At 45.7% G+C, this 21,777-nt stretch overlaps 1 protein-coding gene across 6 annotated transcripts in view; it reads left to right on the plus strand.

The window, feature by feature from the left end:
• Nucleotides 1–21,777, plus strand: part of Cep250 (centrosomal protein 250) — a 41,903-nt gene that overhangs the window by 3,807 nt on the left and 16,319 nt on the right. For 4 of the 6 annotated variants that reach the window (XM_031372445.1, XM_031372443.1, XM_031372447.1 and 1 more), the window contains exons 2-21: nucleotides 974–1,256; nucleotides 3,339–3,395; nucleotides 4,163–4,245; nucleotides 4,580–4,745; nucleotides 5,469–5,575; nucleotides 5,789–6,040; nucleotides 8,010–8,106; nucleotides 9,225–9,332; nucleotides 9,764–9,922; nucleotides 10,793–10,971; nucleotides 11,950–12,132; nucleotides 12,477–12,621; nucleotides 13,576–13,722; nucleotides 14,532–14,762; nucleotides 15,957–16,150; nucleotides 16,371–16,498; nucleotides 16,693–16,862; nucleotides 18,238–18,405; nucleotides 18,805–18,939; nucleotides 20,504–20,626. In XM_031372445.1, coding sequence (XP_031228305.1) covers nucleotides 1,074–1,256; nucleotides 3,339–3,395; nucleotides 4,163–4,245; nucleotides 4,580–4,745; nucleotides 5,469–5,575; nucleotides 5,789–6,040; nucleotides 8,010–8,106; nucleotides 9,225–9,332; nucleotides 9,764–9,922; nucleotides 10,793–10,971; nucleotides 11,950–12,132; nucleotides 12,477–12,621; nucleotides 13,576–13,722; nucleotides 14,532–14,762; nucleotides 15,957–16,150; nucleotides 16,371–16,498; nucleotides 16,693–16,862; nucleotides 18,238–18,405; nucleotides 18,805–18,939; nucleotides 20,504–20,626 — 3,015 coding nt within the window. In that variant the 5' untranslated portion in view covers nucleotides 974–1,073. Of the gene's footprint in view, nucleotides 1–973; nucleotides 1,257–3,338; nucleotides 3,396–4,162; nucleotides 4,246–4,579; nucleotides 4,746–5,468; nucleotides 5,576–5,788; nucleotides 6,041–7,264; nucleotides 7,797–8,009; nucleotides 8,107–9,224; nucleotides 9,333–9,763; nucleotides 9,923–10,792; nucleotides 10,972–11,949; nucleotides 12,133–12,476; nucleotides 12,622–13,575; nucleotides 13,723–14,531; nucleotides 14,763–15,956; nucleotides 16,151–16,370; nucleotides 16,499–16,692; nucleotides 16,863–18,237; nucleotides 18,406–18,804; nucleotides 18,940–20,503; nucleotides 20,627–21,777 lie in introns of those variants that run through there. The other 2 variants (XM_031372446.1, XM_031372448.1) reach the window with 2 other exon arrangements.

A 21,777-nucleotide genomic window follows, 5' to 3' on the forward strand; every position in this document is an offset into this window, starting at 1 on the left:
TTTTTTTTTTTAAAGACAGGATTTCATGTTACTACTATATAATTAAAAATGACTTTCAACTCTTGATCCTCTGCCTTGATCTCCTGAGTGGCCAAACATCAGGCCTGTGCCACCATGACCAACTTAGGCTCAATTTAATTTTTTGGTGGTGGTTGTAGTTTGGTGGGGTCTTGTTGGTTTCTTTTTGTTGTTGTTGTTGTTGTTGTTTATGGTGTGTGTCCAATGGTGTATTCATGTTCACTTTGTGGGGAGAGATTGTTTGGGTATCTCCCTCGATCTCTTTTCATCTTATATGACGCATCAGGATCTTGCACTTAAACCTAGAACTCACCAATTTGGCTAGTGGAGACTGTTACCTGTGTGACCTAGAGAATAAATATGTAGCAGAGGTCTTGGTCTTAAGGTGCTGGAGAGGTAGGAGAATTCTGGTCATTGCCTTATGGGTTAGTAGGTCACCTGGTTACTCAGAAGAGCCTGAAATGCATGTTTGCATATGCATTCTTTCAATCATGAATGTCAGCATCTATTTTTGAATTCTTAACATTTTTATGGGATGGTGGTGCTTGCTTGTAATCATGGCACTTGGGAGGTAGAGGCAAGAGAATTGGGAGTTCAAATTCATCCTTAGCCACATTGCAAGTTCCATGACAGTCAGGGCTGTATGAAACCCTACCTCAAAAAAAAAAAAAAAAAAAAAAAGAAAGAAAGAAAGAAAAAAAGACTGAGGGCCATGTATTCTATGTTCCTTTTGGCCTCTCACACCCCAAGTACATACATGATACAAATACATAGATACTGGCAAAACACTTGTATACATAAAAATAAATAAATATTGAAAAAGAATGTTCTGAGGAGGCCTGTAACGAAGAAACCTATGTCCTTCATTCAGCCCAGATTCACTTCACTTGAATGTCTGCTGAGTAAATCTGAGAAATCTAGCCTTCTCAACTTTGTTTTATGTTTTGGTCCCTAGCTCAAGAAGAGGTCTAAGACACATTGAACAATGGTTAGACACCCTCCTTCAACCAACCTATAGCTACACAGGAGCTGCGGATTTGTTCTGTGGTGTGCCCATGGATACAGGAAGCCCTGGGCTGAATATGAAGCCCCGGTCCCTGCAACTGGTGCTGGAGGAGCAGGTGCTGGCACTGCAGCAGCAGATGGCAGAGAACCAGGCTGCCTCCTGGCGGAAGCTGAAAAACTCCCAAGAGGCCCAGAAGAGACAAGCAACGCTGGTGAGGAAGCTGCAGGCCAAGGTGAGGCAGATGGCCCTGTGGGGAAGGGGAAGAGAAACCTCCCCCAGAGTTGGTGCTAGGGTGGGATAGGGCCGGAGGAGGGGATACCGTGTAGGACCAAGCATCCTGGTGAGGGTGGCCAGACATGCCGACTCATTCATAACCTCCCCCTGACAGTCAGTTACTCCATAGAGTGTGGGTTATGTTCCTTCCAGATGTGACATTCCAGTCACAATACTTAAACTAGTTGCCTAGGTTTGTTCTTTTACTCTTGATAAGTGATTCTTAGTTTTCCTAATGCTGTGACATTTTAATACAGTTCCTCATGTAGGGTAACCCTCAACCATAAAATTGTTTTCATTGTTGCTTCATAACTGTTATAAATCGTAATGTAAATACTTGTGTTTTCCTAGTGGTCTTAGGTAACCTCTGTGAAAGGGTTGTTAGACATCCCCCACCACAAAGGGGTAATGACCCACAGGTTGAGAACTACTAGTCTAGAGCTAAGCTCAAACCCCAGGATTTCTGGGGTTTTTGTTTTGTTTTGTTTTTTGTTTTTTGTTTTTGTTTTTTCGAGATAGAGTTTCTCTGTATAGCCTTGGCTGTCCTGGAACTCACTCTGTAGACCAGGCTGGCCTCGAACTCAGAAATCCACCTGCCTCTGCCTCCCAAGTGCTGGGATTAAAGGCGTGTGCCACCACTGCCCGGCCTGGTTTTGTCTTTGTAATACACAAGGCATAGAGAAAGTTCTCTCTGTGTATATGTGTTCAAATGCACATAAACCTGTGAGTGTGAATAAGGAGGCCAGAGGTCAATATTGAGCATCTTCTTTCTCCACCTCATTTTTAAAATTTTATATGTATTTTTTGTGTGTATGTCTATATAAGTGTATTCCATGTGTATGCTAGAGTTACAGGCGGTTGTGAGTTGTAACAGTGGATGCTGGGTGCCGGGGAACTGAATTTGAGACCTCTGAAAGACCAGCAAGCTTTTAAGCACTGATCTATCTCTTCAGCCTGCACCATATTGTTTTTTTTTTTTTTTTTTTTTTTTTTTTTTTTTTTTTTTTTTGAGAAAGAATCTCTCACTGAACTGGAGCTCATAGATCTGGCTAGGCTGGCTGTCCAGGGAGCTCCAGGGATCTGCCGCCTTTCTTCTGCAACACTGAGATGGTGGCTTTTTATGTGGGTGCTGGAGATTTGAATTTAGATCTAGATGCTTTCACAGTAAAGCATTTTTTATTTGTCTTTTGAAATAGAACTTCTCTGTATAGCCCTGGTTGTCTTGGAATTCACTCTGTAGACCAGGCTGGCCTTGAACTCTTAGAGACTGCCTCTGCCTCTGCCTCTACCTCTGCCTCTCTGCTTCTCTGCCTCTGCCTCTGCCTCCTGAGTGCTGGGATTAAAGGCATGCACCACCACCACAAGGACATTTTAATGACCAAGCCATCTTATCCACCCCCAGGAATTTTTTTTTTAAATCTTTGTGTGTGGCTGGGCGGTGGTGGCACACGCCTTTAATCCCAGCACTTGGGAGGCAGAGGCAGGCGGATTTCTGAGTTCGAGGCCAGCCTGGTCTACAGAGTGAGTTCCAGGACAGCCAAGGCTACACAGAGAAACCCTGTCTCAAAAATACCAAAAAAAAAAAAATATATATCTTTGTGTGTGTATAAGCATGCACATACCTGACACAGAGTATGGAGATCAGGGGACAATCTCAGGTGTTAGCTTAGCCTTCTACCCTGTGTGAGATAGAGTCTATTTGTCTGCCACAGTATACATCAGGTTATCTGGTCAGTGAACTTCAGGGCTTTCCCCTGTCTCTATTTTCCACCCTGCCATAGGAGCGCTGGACGGTAACACACACTACCCCCTTGTCTTTACCTGGGTTTTGGGGATCTGAATTCAGGTCCTCATGCTTACACAGTGAGTGCTTTCCTATCGAGCCATCTCCCCAGAAAGCATTGTTTAAACACCCAAATGCTGCAGCCTCACTTCACTGCCACCACCTGCTTCCCAAGTTCACAGCAAGTTTGCCCAAGATTCCTGGAGCCTTTGGGTATTGCTATTTATATGAGTTCAGTGCCTGCTCTCTTTGCTTCAGGTTTTACAGTACCGGAGCTGGTGCCAAGACCTGGAGAAGCAGCTAGAAGCCACTGGAGTGAGTGAGATTCAGTTCTGGATTTCCCCTAGCCCCCAAAATATACTTTTTGGGCTTTATATACTGCCAAAGGAGACTGGGGCTGTATAGGATGTTTGGTAGGAGTCCCCTTGTCTTCAGCTCCTAAGAACTCTATCAATATGATCTTCTAGAGATCCTTGGCCTGAGAGATTACAACCCATGGTTTTCCATATATAAATGCAGTTTATGGGGACTTAGCATAGTAGAGTGGGTATGTGGAATTAGAGAGAAAATTCACTTTTCATCCAGCAGGTGTCAGTGTGTATGTCAGGAAGACACGGGTCTACAAGCATGCCTACAGCAGAGCTTGTGTTTATTTTGTCGCCTGGGTAGGACTGGCTTTGAGAGACCTTTTTGTCGTTCTTTGTTCCAGCTCCCTTAAGCACCTTCTCATTCCCCTCAAAAAGGTTTGAGGGAAAAGGAAAGAACCAGAATATATTGAGTACCTCCTGTGCAGACCAGGGCACCCTAGGCATCGTGTACTGTTCACTTTGCTTGCAAACTCTTGGAGAAGAATGACAGTCACCGTCATTGTTTGGCTTGGAGATGATGAGTGACTTCCCAATTAGTATAACAGAAGTTAAGGTCCCCAGTGAAAGAGGCAGCTCCCCTTCCACAGGTTAGATGCCAAACTGCTAATAAGAGAAAGAACAAAAGAAAGTGGGCTACTGTCAAAGGAAGCATCAGGGGATTGTCCTGGGTGCCGTTTTCCTGCAGCATTATAAGGTCTGTCTCTGTCTCACAAGGGACTGATCCCACAGCGGTGGGAAAGTGTAGAAGAGCCAAACCTGGAGCAGCTGCTGATCCGATTGGAGGAGGAGCAGCAGAGGTGATGGGCCCGACTTTCCTGATCCGAGTGGTTATCCAATGGTGGAAAGGCTGACCAGAAACTTCTGTTCCAAAAATGAGTGTGTGGGTGGGAGACTGCTGGGCATGGTGGTTCATGTGTGTAACCTAAGGCAGTCAGAAAGCAGAGGGGGCAGGGGAGTGGGGAGGAAGGGAGGGAGGGAGGGAGGGGGCTCATGGGAATCTTGTGTCCCGAGGGCAAACAGATTCCAGTCCTCTAATTCCTGGTGACGGAAAATTCTGTTCACTGTCTTACTCCCAAGAGGTCCAAGGGAGGGACCAGACCTTTATTTTGCATTTGCTCTTACTTAGTGCAGGTGTGAGAGTCTAGTGGAGGTGAACACAGAGCTTCGGTTGCACATGGAGAAAGCCGATGTGGTGAATAAAGCTCTACAAGAGGATGTGGAAAAACTGACAGTGGACTGGAGTCGGGCCCGAGACGAGTTAGTGAGGAAGGAGAGCCAGTGGCGGATGGAGCAGGAGGTAGGAGGACAAGAGTGGAGTGTGCTCTGGTTGCTGTTCCAGGCAGCGCTGGAAAGGGTTAACTTGGACCTGGGTGGAAACTGATCTGTCACTGCTCCTGCTTCTGCCCAGCTCTGCCCAAGCTGACAGCTGCGCCCTGTTTCAGCTTTCTTCCTAGTTCTACCTGGCCTAGGCTTTGTTGGCTGGCAGCATAAGGCTCAACTCTTGCAGAAGTGACTAGCTTAGGTTTCTAATGGATCTGAAAATTTATCATCTGCCTTTGTCTGGAGGTCTGCATAGCTAGATGCCAAGCAGGTAGCTGCTGGGTTGAATGGAGGAGAAAAAGTGGTTATGGGCCCTGGGAAATCTTCAGATCAGAGCTATAGAAAGCAAATGTTTCCTGAACCTTTGCTGGGTTCTGGGTCTGGGTGATTTGCATGGATTAGACCACCCAGTTGTCCTGTCTGTGGTAATAGTTTCATTTGTTAAGTGGCCACTGCATATCCTTTTCTGATCTAGCCAAATGGAAGGCTACTTTTCATCCAGGGCTCCCTGACCTCTTGACTCTCACGGCCAACTTTATTAAACTCTCCAGGATAACCCGAGTAGACTTCTGTCCATAAGCTATCGCCATGAAATCCTTCCTCCCTTCACCCCTCTCCCAGCAGCCATGAGGAATCCAAGACTCTTGCGTTGGTGCAAGGTCCCTGCCCTTGGGTATGACTTGGGTTTCTGAACACACAGTTCTTCAAGGGCTATTTGAGAGGTGAACACGGTCGCCTTCTCAATCTATGGCGAGAGGTGGTAACCTTCCGACGTCACTTCCTGAAAATGAAGTCAGCTACTGACAGGTTAGTGTGGGGATAAGAAGAGAGGTTCGCCTCTGCTGATTCTGAACTTCAGGCAGCAGGCTCTGTAGAAAGGGGGGGGCGGTGGCTGGAAGGGAAATTTGCCATTACTGGAGAGATGATTTTCTCAGACCTGCCCCTTGGACTTCTTGGGTTTTGAGGCCAAGCTCTCTTCCTTGGTTCCTTGGAGTCCTCAGTCTTCCTTCCTGTGCTCAGAGATCTGACAGAGCTAAAGGCTGAACACGCAAGGCTTTCGGGGTCCCTGCTGACCTGCTGTCTGCGCTTGACCTTGAGAGCACAGTCCCGGGAGTCCAGTGGATCTGGGAGAACAGATGAGAGTGAGCCAGCCCAGCTGCTGCTGCTCATTGCTAAAACCCAGGCGCTGGAGAAGGAAGCCCATGAAAAGAGCCAGGAGTTAATACAGCTCAAGAGTCAAGGGGATCTGGAGAAGGCAGAGCTCCAGGATAGGTGAGGTGACATGTGGGGCCAGGAGGAATCTACTGAGGGAAAGCCAACTTCCTTAATGGGTTGTGGGTGGGCGAAAGATGTCAAAAACACCTTCATTCTGAGAGTCCAGTGTCTCAGCTGGGGTCTGTCACTGTCCTCTGGACCTTGCAACCAGTCGCTCTCCTGCTGATTTGTAAAGTCAGCTCTTCTCTGTGACAGCAGTCTCCTTGCAGCCATACTCTTCCACAGTCGTGTCTTCCTGTATGCCAGCTCAGCCTGGAATGCCTCCCTCCTCCCCTATGCTTCGTCCTTTAAAGTAGAGTTCCCATGTCACCTCTTGGGTGACATCTCTGACTTCAGTGGCTTATAGTCCTATGACTTTTTCTGACCTCCTTATAGCACTAATCTTACTGTATCTCTTTAATAACTTTGCTTCTTTCTATCTGTCCTGTTTTGGGCGGGGCACATTAGGCTTAATTGTTTGGCTGTGCTGGGGGTTAAACTCAGGACCTTGCATATACTAATCAGACGTTCATTCTACCCCTACCTTGGCTCTTTTCATTTTTGGATTATAGTGAAATAGGAGTTTTTTAAAATAATAAGAAGGGAAGACATGAACAGAGTCCCACTGATTATTAGGGCAGAGCCCGTGGCTAGGGCTCTCTGCCTATTGGTAGTGTACATAAGTTGGGGACTATTTTGTTTTCTTTTTGCTTTTGGAGACATTAAGAACAAGGATCATATCTTAGTAAGTTTGTGTCTCTATAGTGTTTTGAAATTTATCTCATAATGTTAAATGATATATCTCCCATAAAATTAAATGAAAGATAATACAGTGATTTGGGGCCCTAGAGGTGATTCATAATAGAATTATTAAGTCTTAAATTTTTCTTTTAGCCAGGTACAGTAGTCATCACTTTTAATCCTATCTCTTTGGAGTTATAGACAGGTAGATCTCTGTAGGTTCAATTTCAGCCTGGTCTATACAGCAAGTTCTAGGCCAGGCAAGACTGTGTAGTAAGATCTTGCCTCAAAAGTAAATAAATAAATGAGGGAATGAATGAATAAACAATGAGTAAATAAGGAAAGAAAGACTCCCAGGTAGCTTTCATTTAAGAAATATTTGTTAGGCCTGGCAGTGGTGGCTCATGCCTTTAATCCCAGTACTTGGGAAGCAGAGGCAGGCAGATGTCTGAGTTCGAGGCCAGCCTGGTCTACAGAGTGAGTCCCCAGGACAGCCAGGGCTAAACAGAGACACCTTGTCCCCCCCCCAAAAAAAATAAGAAATACTTGTTAGGCAGGTGTCATGGCTTATGCCTATGATCCTAGTACTCAGGCAAGAGAACTAAAACCTAGTACCCCTGCCTAGAAGCAGGAGATTTCTAGTTCAAGCTCATTGTGCACTACATAGAGAATTTTAGACAAGCTTGGCATTCATGGTCAGATGCTGCCCCAAAAGATGAAAAAAGGGAAAACGGAAAGAAAGCCATGTGTGCAGTGCTGGGCACAAAGCTCCGAGATGCTGTTAAATGATATGGATGTTGCTGAGTTTGCTGAACTTGGTTAGTTATATTGTCTCCCAAGTCACCTGTCCTTTTTCTGTATCAGTCAATCCTTGGGCAGGAGGGACCTTGGGACTATCCCCTGTGGCAATTCTGATGTTCTTATTGGCTTCAGGGTGCTTGACTTCACAATCAAGGGAGGCCTGGAAGGGCCTGGGCCAGGGCTTTCCTTCAGCTCTCGGGCCCTCAAATCTGCGTTCCAGTCTTGAGATGTGGTAAATCCCTGCATGTGTCTGAGTGGCTTTGGTGTTCCCCTCCAGATCAAGAATATATAATCACGTTATTCAAGGAGTGCAAGGGACTGGGTATACCTAAGGGGTTCTGGGGGTGCCGTGAGTGTGTCCACGTGGGGGCTGAGCTGTGCTGTTGTGTGGCTGTGTCCACGTCCTTGGGCTATTCAGGTGACAGTGCTGTGCCTTTCTCCTTAGAGTGACGGAACTCTCTGCTCTGCTGACCCAGTCTCAGAAGCAAAATGAAGATTATGAAAAGATGGTAAAGGCTCTAAGAGAAACAATGGAGCTCCTGGTATGCTGTCCTCTGCTGCGAAGGAGCTAAGAAGGGGCTGACAGCTTCCTTGTTCTTTGTGAACAAGTGTGAATGATGCCAGTTAAATGGTCCTTGGTGAAATTCTCCAATGCTAAAAATTAATTTTGGCTGAATCTGAAAATTAGTTAACTTGTTCATTTACCTGTGCAATAAAAGATTAACAGCAGTCTTATTCCCAGGGAAAGTACATGGATATGAAATGTGTCCTTATTAGAGAGAGGTGACTTGTGGTGTATTTGAAGCCAGTGTGAGCTAAGTGAAACCATGAGAAAAACTAAAAGGTAGGAATAAGCAAGGTGTCAGGGAAAGGATCTGTGGAAAGATTTAAACCAAGTCACGTGGGAGACAGCTGAGGAGTGTCAGGGCTCAGCCAGAGCAGAATGGCTGTGAGGCTCAGCCAGAGCAGAATGGCTGTGAGGAAGATGTGCTGGGTGCCCTCACGTCTCTGAAAGTAGAGTTGAAGGGAGAAGTGAGTTGAAGCTTTGTCAGTGGCTATAAGTTGTGGGCAGGTAGGAGGTCTGACGAGCTTGGGCTGCCACTGGAACAGTGTATGTCTTGTGAAAGAGTGAGATGGTACTTGCTGACTGTCAGGGATGCTACAAAAGTGATTCTCTAAGATGGGATGTCAGGATCCTTGGCTTGTTTACATGTCTCCTTTCATCACAACACATGTTCTGGTCACTGACTTTTGGCAGCTCCTGAATCCCTATCCACAGATATACCCCTAATCTCATTTACCTTGGAGTCTACTAGGAAACTGACTTCTTTTTGCCCATTTAATTCCTTTTAGTCAAGAATTCACCAATGCAGACATCACAGGGCTCAAGTAACTTAAAATGAGTGAGGTTGGATTGCAAAGGATTCTGGTTTTCCAAGGCTATCATAGTATTCACTGCTGTTAGAACAAGAACCTTAACCCAGGCAGTTATTTAGATTTCTAATCATTTATTCTGAGCTTTTTATTGCCATATTACATTGTTCTTAGACCTCTTGGGAAAATACTGTAGACATAATGTGTCTGTGATTGATGTGGGATGAGAATGGTGAATTCTCTTTTGAGAGTTTGGCTTTTAGGCTCTATTCTGTTCTTTTACCAGGAGACAAACCATGCAGAGTTAATGGAACATGAGGCATCTCTCAGTAGGAATGTTCAAGAGGAAAAGTTGTCTCTGCAGCACTTGATCAAGGATATAACCCAGGCACTGGTAAGCCTCTTGTCTGTAACTGGACAGGGCCCCCCACTTCTCTGTGTCCTCTCGGCTGCCTTGAATTCTAGACCAATGTTTGGTCACTTAAGGATAAGCTCCTTAGTGTACTTGAAGATTGGGACTCTGAGTATAGGTAAACTTCATTTCCTGTGCTGTGTAGTGGGCAGTCCTCTAACTTGTCTGCTACGGCTCTTAGGTCATAGGCTGAATTGTCACTGTCATTGCAGTAACATTTTCTTCCCTTTTCCCCACTCACTCACTGTCCCAGAGAGGATTCTAGCCGTGTTGCTACTCTGTACTTACATGATCAACATGAAGGGTTGAAGGGACCAGTCAGTTTTGCTCTTTGGTTCCTTTCCCTGCTCTGCCTAGGGAGGAGGTTTCCTGGCTCTTAGTGCACATCTCTGTAACACTGGCTTGTATTTCAGGCCTCAGTGGAAGAAGAGGACACTGCGACCCAAACCTCAAGTCATGAGAACTCATTGCAGTCAGACTGTAATGGCCTTTCCCAGTTTGATCCCCAGAACCCAGACAAAGCTCTTACTCTGGTGCATTCAGTGCTGACTCGGAGACAGCAGGCTGTACAGGTGAGAGCCACCAGAACTACTCCTCAGCCATGGACACGGGTGCCCATAGGCACACCTCCAGTCTTGGCAGTGATAACATATTCAGTTGTACCCCAAAATGCTCATCAGCATCTCTGCCCAGTGGTGCTTCTGGCTTACAGGTGTATGTGTGTGTGTGTGTGTGTGTGTATGTATGTATGTATATATGTATGTATGTATATATGTATATAATCCACACCAAGTGCATGCATGTAATCTTTGGCCTGGGAGAATATAAATGTCCCCTACTCCAAGAGACCTGAATATTCCCTCATGCCACTACATGTGATGGACTCCAAGGACTAGAACCACAGAGCCCAGTAACTTTATCTTTTGGCATCTCAGGTGGCCACGTTTCTGTTCCCAGCTAACTGTTATGTCTGTCCTCAGCTGACTGTTGTCATGTGTGTTCCTGGCTGACAGTTGTTATGTCTGTTCCCGGCTGACTATTGTTATGTCTGTTCCTGGCTGACTGTTATCATGTCTGTCCTTGGCTGACTGTTGTTATGTCTGTCCCCGGCTGGCTGTTGTTATGTCTGTCCTCAGTTGACTGTTGTTATGTCTGTCCCCGGCTGACTGTTGTCATGTCTGTTCCTGACTGGCTGTTGTTATGTCTGTCCTCAGTTGACTGTTGTTATGTCTGTCCTCAGCTGACTGTTGTCATGTCTGTTCCCAGCTAACTGTTATGTCTGTCCTCAGCTGACTGTTGTCATGTGTGTCCTCGGCTGACTGTTGTTATGTCTGTCCTCGGCTGACTGTTGTCATGTCTGTTCCCAGTCCCCTGTCCTTGGAGACATCCCTTGCCTCTGGCTTCTTGTTCATTGCCTTCTTTCTATTGATCTCCTTCCATAGGACCTCAGGCAGCAGCTTTCAGGCTGCCGGGAGGCTATGAGCTTCTTGCAGCAGGAGCACAATCAGTGGGAGGAAGAGGGCAAAGCCCTGAGGGAAAGGCTGCAAAAGCTCACTGGGGAGCGGGATGCTCTGGCAGGCCAGACTGTCGGCCTTCAGGAAGAGGTGGACTCTCTCAGCAAGTGAGTGAACAGGCTGCTCCTTCCTCCCTTTCATGTCTGGTCATTTGGTTGGCATTTGGTTGGTTTTGTTGCTGTTGTTGTTGTTTTGTTTTGTTTTGTTTTTTATTTTTTAAATGAAAGCAAAACCTTCAAAATTTTATTTTGCTACATATCTGTTTTTAGTTAGTTTTGCAGGACTGGGAATCAAACCTAGAACCTTAGGCTATTTAGGAAAGCACTCTGAGGCCTGAACCACATTCTCTATTCCCTAGTGTCAGATTTCATTCGTCATACAGCCGCTTACCTACCACAGTCCTGTGTTTGACTGACTCTTCCTGCTGTCCCTGGACCCATGGATGCTTAAGGCTGCTTTGGTTTTTATTCTATCTCCTATGGGAAAATTCTTTGGGTTGGTTCCCTAAGATCATATAATAAATAGTTTTCTGCTTAAAAAAAAAGTTGTATAGATAGATAGTGTTATTGAATATATATATATATACATATATATATATGTATATATATATATATATATTATGCTGTTATGTCTGTCCCCTCAACATGTTGTTATATCTGTCCCCCCCCCAACATGTTATGTCCTTTCCCTCCCAACATGCCCTCTGCATTGAAACTCAGTGAGGTTTTTTTTGGTTTTTGGTTTTTGTTGTTTTTTTTTTTTTTTTTTTTTTTTTGGTTTTTTGAGACAGGGTTTCTCTGTTTAGCCCTGGCTGTCCTGGAACTCACTCTGTAGACCAGGCTGGCCTTGAACTCAGAAATCTGCCTGCCTCTGCCTCCCAAGTGCTGGGATTAAAGGCATACGCCACCACTGCCCAGCTCAGTGAGTTTTTAAAAGTATAAATCTAGTTGTTAGTCTCTTAAATATATATATATTGTTGTTGAGAAGAAACAAGCTTTCCCTGCCTTCAGCTCTACAAGGTCCTTTTCCACTAGGACCTTTGATCTTTGGTCCATAGGTCTGCTCATCTCTGGTCTCAATTTCAGGGAGCGGGAACTGCTGCAGAAGGCCAGAGGAGAGCTGCAGCAGCAGCTGGAAGTGCTGGAACAAGAAGCATGGCGACTGCGAAGGATGAACATGGAGCTGCAGCTGCAGGGGGACTCTGCTCAAGGGGAGAAGCTGGAGCAGCAGGAGGAGCTGCACTTGGCTGTCCGTGAGAGGGAACGCCTGTAAGTGTGACTAGGCCTCTCCTCACCAGGGCCTGGCCTTCCCCAACCCTACTCTTAGTACAGAGCCTAAAGCCTACACATGGTGTCTTCTCTCTAGAAAATTGAATTCTGTATGTTTACATAGAGTCTCTCCCTCTGTGAACAGCAGTTCACTAGCACACTGTTGTACACTTTGCCTTGTCACTTGCTCTGAGAGAGCTTTCCTAGTCCATGGCATTTGTTTTGGTTGGTTTGTTGTTGTTGTCGTTGTTGTTTTGCATAGAAAAAGTAAGTATATTCCTGCCTCCCGTTGGGAAGTGGCCAGTCCCAAACACTCTCCTAGCTCCCTCTCCTTTCCTTCTTAGTCAGGAGATGCTGGTGGGCCTGGAAGCCAAGCAGTCAGAATCACTAAGTGAGCTGATCACTCTTCGAGAAGCCCTGGAATCAAGTCGCCTTGAAGGAGAGTTACTGAAGCAAGAGCAAGTGGAAGTGGCCGCAGCCTTGGCCAGGGTATGTGCGTCCCCACCCTTCCTAAGAAAGGGGCTGGGATCCCTACCCTGCTTCTGGGTCCTCTCCCTCCCAATGCCCTCTGCATTGAAACTCAGTGAGTCTTTTAAAGTATAAATCTGGTTGTTAGTCTCTTAAAACCATTCAGTGGGGCTACAGATGGCTCCATAGAGAAGAGTGCACACTGTTCTTGCAGAGAATCTGAGTTCATTTCCCAGCACCCACATCAGGTGACTCACCACTGCCTGTAACTCCAGGGGAATCTCACATCCTCTTCTGGACTTTGTAGGCACTGCTCTCAGATTTGTACATTTATTCATTTATTCATGAGAAAAGAGACAAAGAGACACACACATATACATATGATTTTAAATTATGTAAATCTTAAAAACATATCTATATTTATCTATATTTATATATGAAAACTTCAATGGCTTGTCAACTCTGGTACCATGTTCAACACCTTTTGCCATCTACCTTAAAGCATTTGTGACCTGCCTTCCCAAGCCCACCCTCACTCCAGGTGTCCTTTGTTCTTGCCACAAAGCATCAGCTGCAGTTTCAAGTCATCTTCCTTCAAGACATTAGTACATTGTATACACCTTCCTTTCACCTCGACTCCCAAGAACCAGCTCCCTGTCCACATTGTCAGCTCCTCTCCCTAACTGAATTGATGCTTTTGAATTTTCAGTTGCACTTACAGTTTCTATAGTGTCATGACAACTGTAGATGTTTGCATGGTTTTCTGTGTTTCTGTGCTTCTGTGCTGTGACCACCTGTCTCATGAATGAATAAATGAATGAATGAATGAATGAATGAATGAATGAAAGAATGAATGAAAAACATGTTTAAAATGCAAGGGAAGAAATGGAGTGATAGTTTAAAAGTAAAAAGGCAGGTGTTGGGAGTGTGTTGGGTTTACTGTTCTAGGAAACACTTTAACCCGTTTGTTTTTAGGCAGAACAGTGCATTGTGGAGCTATCCAGTTCTGAGAACAGCCTAAAGGCAGAGGTAGCTGACCTTCGAGCTGCAGCTGTCAAGCTTGGGGCCTTAAACGAGGCTTTGGCTTTAGATAAAGTTGGGCTAAACCAGCAGCTTCTCCAGGTGAGCAAAAGTGTGGTTTCCAGGACAGGGCTGGCTTATCTGAAGATTAGCCTCGAGCTGGCAAAGCTGATGCCTTAATAGGACAGAGTCCTCAGTGTATTAATCAAAGGCAGGCCAGCTCCCAATGAGCAAGAGAGACCTTTGCAGTGCAGTGGAGAGCAAGCCTTAAGCACTGTGAATTCCACTCTCTCTCCCACCCCGGTAGCAGAACCTCTGAGCATTGGATAAACAATCAGGACAAGGAAGGTCCATGTCCCTGGAAGGAGACTAAGCATTTCATACTATTGGATGAGGCAGATGGGCTGCATAAGCCCAAATAACCCCAAAATCATCTCTGTTGGTTAGAAATTTAACCTGTCATTTTAGTAGGGAAATCTTGCTTCTAGATCTCCTGAGACCCAGAAATGTCTCTGTTTCCTTGTTCTGGGTATTTTATTTAATTGGTTGGGTTTTGTTGTTGTTGTTGTTTTGTTTTGTTTTGTTTTGAGACTATTTCATGCCGGCAAGGCTGTCCTCCTGATCCTCCACCATGCCCCAAGGGCTGGGATTATAGGCATGTACCACCACCTGGTATTATTCTGAATTCTCTGAAAGCAATATGTTGCCTTTTTTTTTTTTTTAATCTCTGTCCCAGCGTCAGGGCCAGCTACTGTCTAGAGTGTAGACACCAAATTGAATGGATGGATCTCTCCCTTCTCTGAAAAGCACCCCTATGTTCACTCATAGGTGGATTTCAGCAGAAGCTGGGGAAGCTTTAACCATTTATTTACCTTTGACACCCTGCACTCTCTTCTCTTTCTGGCTAGTAGTTGGAGCAGGAGAACCAGTCTCTGTGCAGCCAAGCCGAGGCCGAGGAGCAGCTGAGAAGTGCTCTGCAGGTGGACCTGGCAGAGGCAGAAAGGAGCAGGGAAGCCCTGTGCGAAGAGAAAACTCACCTGGCGACTCAGCTGCGGAAGGCACAGGAGACAGGGGCTGAGCTACAGGCAGAACTGAAGGGCACCCGAGAAGAACAGGAAGAGCTTAAAGAGAAATTAAGTGAGGTGAGAGGCCATTGCTAGTGTCACTTGCAATGTGTTACATGCTCATTTGTAAGCAGAAAGGACTCAGAAGTGATGTAAATGAGGTGCAAATTCCCTTGGTTTTAAGGCATTTCTATGGGAGTCCTTCACTGATTCCCCCCCATCCGAGTCCTCGATGCATTTCCTGTGTTCTCTGCTCTCACTTCATATTTAGTTTGAACATGTATAGGTTTTTTATTTATTTATTTATTTATTTTTTAATTAATTTATTTATTTTTTTGGTTTTTCGAGACAGGGTTTCTCTATGTAGCCCTGGCTGTCCTGGTACTCAGTCTGTAGACCAGGCTGGCCTCGAACTCAGGAATCCACCTGCCTCTGCCTCCCAAGTGCTGGGATTAAAGGTGGTGGCGCACGCCAACAAAAAAAAAGGCATGCGACACCACTGCCCAGCGAACATGTATAGTTTTTATGCTGTAAATCTGTTTATCCTTAAAAAATCAGCCAAATTATTTACTTACTTATTTTGGTCATTTGAGAGAAAAATCTTACTCTAGCCCTAGATAGCCTGGAATTCACTGTGTGGACCAGGTGGTCCTCAATCTACAGTATTCCTCAATTTACAGTATTCCTCCTGCCTCTGCCTCCTGAGTACTGAGATTATAGCTACCATCTACAGCTATACATGTGTCAAACAGAGAGACTGTCTATCTGTCTATCTGTTTGCTTTCTGAGACAAGTCTACCTATTTTTTTTTGACTCAGAGCTTGAGGGGATATGTTCTGTCAAAGTGGGGGAAGCATGGCAGCAGATGTCTGTCGTGGCCAGAGTTTGTGGCAGCTGCTTGCTTGCATCTTAGCCACCAGGAGGCAGAGGAAGGGGAACGAGGTGTCCCACTGGGCTTTCTGCTGTTACCCTGTGTATTGAATCTACAACCCCAGCTCTTGAGACGTTGACATCGTTCAGGTGGTTCTCCTTCCTCATTAATTATCTCTGGAAACCTTGTCACAGATATACAGGGGTGTGTCTCCTCCGTGGTTCTTAATCACGAAGTTGACAATGTAGATCAATCATGATTGTCTTACTTTTCCCTACCAAACCGCTCATTGAATTCAGAATCCCTCAAAACCCATTGGCACTGACTTGGTGTTAGCAGCTCTGGAGCAAGAATCCTGGAATTCTGCCTTACTCTGTATCTCATCAATTTCTCTCCCTCAGGCACATCACCAGCAAGAAACAGCTACAGCTCAACTAGAGCAGCTGCATCAGGATGCAGAAAGACAGGAAGAAATACTTGCTAGGGCAGTCCAGGAGAAGGAAGCCCTAGTACGGGAGCGGGCAGCTCTTGAGGTGCGCCTGCAGGCTGTGGAGCGGGACCGACAGGACCTCACTGAACAAGTTCTGGGGCTCAGGTAGGGTCTACACTTAGTACAGCCAATCACAGAAAGCTTTACAAGGCCAAGGGTAGCCAAGCTAAGTTCCCTGTCCTACGTGTATGCATTCTAAAAGTGTTGTAGACATGTAATTGCCCTATAGCTTCCCCGGCTACCCTCTACTTACAATCCAGTCCCTCTAGAGAAAGGATGAAGGGCTTGATGGGTTAGAGCTCTTCCTGATTCCTAAATCTCATAGGTCAGCCAAGGAGCAACTGGAGAGCAATCTATTTGAGGCCCAGCAGCAAAATTCTGTGATACAGGTCACCAAGGGGCAGCTGGAGGTCCAGATTCAAACTATTATTCAAGCCAAGGAAGTTATTCAAGGTGAGAGCCCAGCTGGGATGGGGCACACTGCATTCCAGAGAGATGGTAACAGCCAAGGAGCAATGCGATGCTTTCTTCAGCCAGACTCCGGCCTCTGAGATGGAACTCGCTCATGAGGCGGGTGGGCAGGAAGAATATCATTAGGTAGAAAGAGTGGAACAGAGGCTCAGAGGTGATCTTACCTGATATCTTAGGGGAAGTGAAATGCCTGAAGCTGGAACTGGATACTGAGAGGACCCGGGCAGAGCAGGAGCGGGATGCAGTAGCCAGGCAGCTAGCCCAAGCTGAGCAAGAGGGGCAAGCAGCCCTGGAGCGACAGAAGGTGGCCCATGAGGAGGAGGTGAACAGGCTTCAAGAGAAATGGGTAGGTGGTGGATGTGGTTGGGGAATGGGGAGGCAGGCATGGCCTCCCTTCAGTGAGTCTGCCACCTGCTGCCTCTTGGTCCAGATGATGCTTAGAAAAATGAAATGTGACTACCAAGATAGAAAATACAGAGTGTGTGAGTGAGTGAGTGTGTGTGTGTGTGTTTGTGTTTCGCTTGCTTCCTTGCTTGCTTGCTTGATATATATGAAGAATTAAGTATGGAGCCTAGGAGCAGACCTGGCAGAGCACAGTTATAATCTCAGCATTCAGGAGGCAGGAGGCTTGTGAGTTCAAGGCTACCTGTGTTACAAAGGAATGCCCTTTTTCCAGAAGGTAGGAGGCTAATGCATGTGGTAGCACATGCCTTTAATCCCAGCACTTGAGAGACAGAGGCAGGCAGGTCTGTGAGTTTGAGGCCAGCCTAGTCCAGGACAGCCAGGACTGGAACTGTCGGGGGGGGGGGGGGGGGGGGGATTGTTTCTTCTGCCTTCTAATACTTAATTAAATGTCTTGTTTTTATTTTTATGCTATACTCGTGTAGATTTATTTTTATGCCTTTTGGGGCATGAGGAACTTCAGTAGCTACACTCCTAAGGAAAAGTATGGTGCTTACATGGACCAGTGCTTCCTATCCAATGTCACTCTGAATAAGTCGGATAACAGGCACCAGAGAGAACAGAGCACATATCCTGTAAAACACTTTTCTAAGTTGGGCGTAGTAGCAGTGCACACTTTTAATTCTAGCACTTCGTAAGCTGAGGCAGGTGGATGTCTGTGAGTTCAGTGCCAACCTGACCTACTTAGTAAGTTCCAGGATTACATAGTAAGGCCCTCTCTAACCTATTTCTTCCTGTTTTGACATCACAAATTTTGCTCTCTAGTGGCCATACATTTATTTAGACGGAGCAAACAGCTTAGTTTTGTTATTTTTGTAGTTGGCTTTTTGACCCTGAAGATTTCGTGTTTATGGTGGTTGTGTAGTTAGCATTTTTATTTATTTTATTTTATTTAATTTTTGGTTTTGTTTTTTTGAGACAAAGTTTCTTCGTGTATCTCTGGCTGTCCTAGAACTCATTCTTTAGACCAAGCTGGCTTCAAACTCAGATCCACCTGTCTCTACCTCCTGAGTCCTAGTATTAAAGGAGTGCATCACCAATCCCAGTTTATACATTATTATTTAAAAATAATCTTTTTTTTTAAATCTTAAATGACCTTTAAATTTTAGTGAGACAGGGATTTAAACCCCCCTGCAGAAGTGAGTCACCGGCTTAGAGCAGTGCCCGAGTCAGAGTGAAGAGATTCGAACTCCAGACAAGTGCCCCTGCTCCTCTCTCACTCCCTGGCTCTGACAGTGTGGTTTCCTTCACATGATCAGGAGAAAGAGCGCTCTTTGCTGCAGCAGGAGCTGGATAAGGCCCTGGAAACCTTAGAAAGGGAGAGAACAGAGCTGGAAATGAAGCTGAGAGAGCAGCAGACAGAGATGGAAGCTATCCGTGCACAGAGGGAAGAGGAACGAACCCAGGCTGGCAGCGCCCTGTACCAAGTAAGCAGCTTGGAGTGTTAGACACTCGTGACCTCTGCATGCCCAGTCTCTTCCCACTTACTTTTCCATTCCTAAGAGCAGGGCTCAAGAGGGGCTTCCTGAAGAGTGTAGCTACCACCCTGCTGCTTGTGGGGAGACTAACACGCAGTTAGCTGCAAGCAGGCAGTATGTCATACTTCCTGAGGGAGGGCCAGCATTGACCACATCCTGTCAGCTTATGAACCGGTGGCAGTGTTTGCACTTCCTGGTTCTAAGTTAATGGTCCTAGACTTTCCTTTGCCCTCAGGCCCTCATCCTATTGTTGGAAGAACTTGGAGCAGATGTGATGTACTTATGGCCTCCTGGGTGAACATGTTAACCCAGAGCCATGAAGCCCTTGCCCTTCCTGCCCTCCCACAGATGCAGCTAGAAACAGAGAAGGAGAGAGTGTCCCTCCTGGAGACCCTGCTGCAGACCCAGAGGGAGCTGGCAGATGCTAGTCAACAGCTGGAAAGGCTGAGGCAGGACATGAAGATTCAGAAGTTAAAGGAGCAGGTATGGAAGATGGTCCTGCGTCTCATCCTTCTGCTTCTACCACCTAAATGGAGGGAGTATAGGCGTGGGCCATAACACCTAGTTTTAAGTATTGTTAGGGATTGAACTTTGGGGCTTCAATGCTAGAGGGAGACAGTTTTTAGTTACTTTTAAATTATACCTGTTTATTTATTCTGTGTACATGTGTATGTGTGTGTACATGGCATGACATGCGTATGAAATTTGACTTGTAGGAGTTGATTCTTTCCTTCTGCCATCTAGGACTCTGGATTGACCTCAGGTCATCACACTTGGCAGTAAGCACCTTACCCACCTTACCCAGTAGTTTTGAAGAACATGTTAGGCACAGGATTTCAAGGTCATATGGCCCTGAAACAGACAAACAGACAGAGGCTTAGGAAGTATAGGATAGGGGCTGGAAAGATGGCTCAATGGTTAAGAGTACTGATTGCTCTTCTGGAGGTCCTGAGTTCAAATCCCAGCAACCACAGGGTGGCTCACAACCATCTGTAGTGGAATCTGATGCCCTCTTCTGGTGTGTCTGAAGACAGCTACAGTGTACTCATATACATAAAATAAGTAAATCTAAAAAATAAATAAATAAATCTTTTAAAAATCATGTGTCTCTCTTGCACTTAAAATAACATTTACCAGTTTTCCACTGGCCTCAAAGCAAACCCCAAGCTCCTATGGCTAAAGGTTGCTGGGAATTGAACTCCAGACCTCCAGAAGAGCAGTCAGTGCTCTTAACCTCTGAGCCATCTCTCCAGTCCCAGATTTATTTATTTTTATGTTATGTGTATGAGTGTTTTGCCTGCATGTATGTATATATACCATGTTCATGCCTGGTACCTGCAGGCCAGAAGAGGATGTCACATCCTCTGGAATTGGAGTTGCTGAAGTTTTGAGCCACCATGTGAGTGCTGGGAACTGAACCTGGGTATTCTGCAAGAGCAAAGAGCAACAAGTGCTCTTAACCACCCACCATTTCCCTAGTCCCTATCATGCATGATTGTATGTATTTCTGTATACATTTTTTATTATTGTTATCTTTTTGTGGCTCTAGGGATCAAACCTGGATATGTTAGGCAAATGTTCAACTACTAAATTACAATGGCAGCCTAGAATATCTTTTTTTTTCCCCCCCTTTCAGGCAGAGTCTCTCTGTTATGTAGCTTGTACATGTCTCTGCTACCCTAGAGCTAGGATTATAGGCATGTGTCACCATGCCTGACCAGGTGGAAATGTGTGCATGTGTGTATGCAATTAAGTAGAAATAGGGATCTGTTCAGGAGGCGCTAAAGGGTCTGGTTACGGACAGTCACCAACTCTTGGGCATGTCCACAAAGGTTGTATGAACCCATGCAGGCATATAGGAGGGGAAATGGGTCTGAGAATAGAGGGAGAAAGTATGCATTGGCAGCTCCTGCCTCAGCTTCTGCCAACCCAGTAGAAACAAACAGATCAACTATTTATACAGTAAGGAAGTGAGCTCTGTATACTATTTATACAGAGCTAGCTTCTGAGGGAGCTTCTCTGCACTCACCGATTGCTCTTTCTGTAGGAGACCACTGGCATGCTGCAGGCCCAGCTTCGCGGGGCACAGCAGGAGCTGAAGGAGGCAGCCCAGCAGCACAGGGACGACCTTGCTGCCTTCCAGAAGGACAAGCTGGACCTGCAGAAGCAGGTACCTTTTTACTACTTGCCCCCGGTCCTTCCTTCCTACTCCCTTCTACACACAGGGAGAACCTGGGTCCTGCTTCTTGAGCTCAGGCGGACAGAAATAGGCCACAGAACTAAATGCAGAGTTGAAGGTTGAGAGCTGAGCACGTACCTTTGAGAGTTCTGGGATTGTATTACTAGCCCTCTTCATCCACAGATTCTGCCAATGGCCAATTGAAAACATTTGGATGGCTTTTCTTTTTGGCTTTTTCGAGACAGGGTTTCTCTGTGTAGCCTTGGCTGTCCTGGAACTCACTCTGTAAACCAGGCTGGCCTCAAACTCAGAAATCAACCTGCCTCTGCCTCCCAAGTGCTGGGATTAAAGGCATGTGCCACCACCGCCTGGCTTGGGATGGCATTTTAGCGTAAACGTGTAGACCTTTTTTGTTGTTGTTGTTCTCTAAAGAGTATATAACAACCTTTTATGTAGCATTCACATTTCATTAGGTACTGTTTACATCATATTAGGTTGGATAAGTAATGTGGAGATGGTTTAAAATGTATAAGAGGATGTGAAGCCGGGCGGTGGTGGCGCATGCCTTTAATCCCAGCACTTGCAACCACTGAAACCACTGCTTTCCACTCGTCTGGAATGACCCTAAGCTGACTTTTCTAAAGCAAGCCAGTTTTGGTTGTTTTTCCAGTCCTCACTGAAATCTTATGTCCATATTTACCAGATGGCCTTTCCTTCTCATAGGCCTATAGCAGAGGCTGTTCTGAGTTTTTATTTAAAAAAAAAAAAAAAGTATGTATATGGTTATTATGGTCTTGCCCATCACTTTGTCTTTTGGGATAGTTGTATTCCAGCAAGATTTTTATTTATGTCTGCATTTATGTAGGATTTTTCATGCTATGAAGACAGACAGGGTGATTAAGAATGGGGTGTGTTCCAGGACAGTCAGGGCTACACAGAGAAACCCTGTCTTGAAAAACCAAAAAAAAAAAAAGAAGAAGAAGAAGAAGAATGGGGTGTGTAGCTAGGTAGTGGTGGTGCACACCATTAATCTCAGTACTTGGGAGGCAGAGGCAGGTGGATCTCTATGAGTTTGAGGCGAGCCTGGTCTACAGAGTGAGTTCTAGGACAGACAGGACTACACAGAGGAAACCCTGTCTTGA

This window comes from Mastomys coucha, unplaced genomic scaffold, assembly GCF_008632895.1.
Source record: "Mastomys coucha isolate ucsf_1 unplaced genomic scaffold, UCSF_Mcou_1 pScaffold15, whole genome shotgun sequence".
NCBI lineage: Eukaryota > Metazoa > Chordata > Mammalia > Rodentia > Muridae > Mastomys > Mastomys coucha.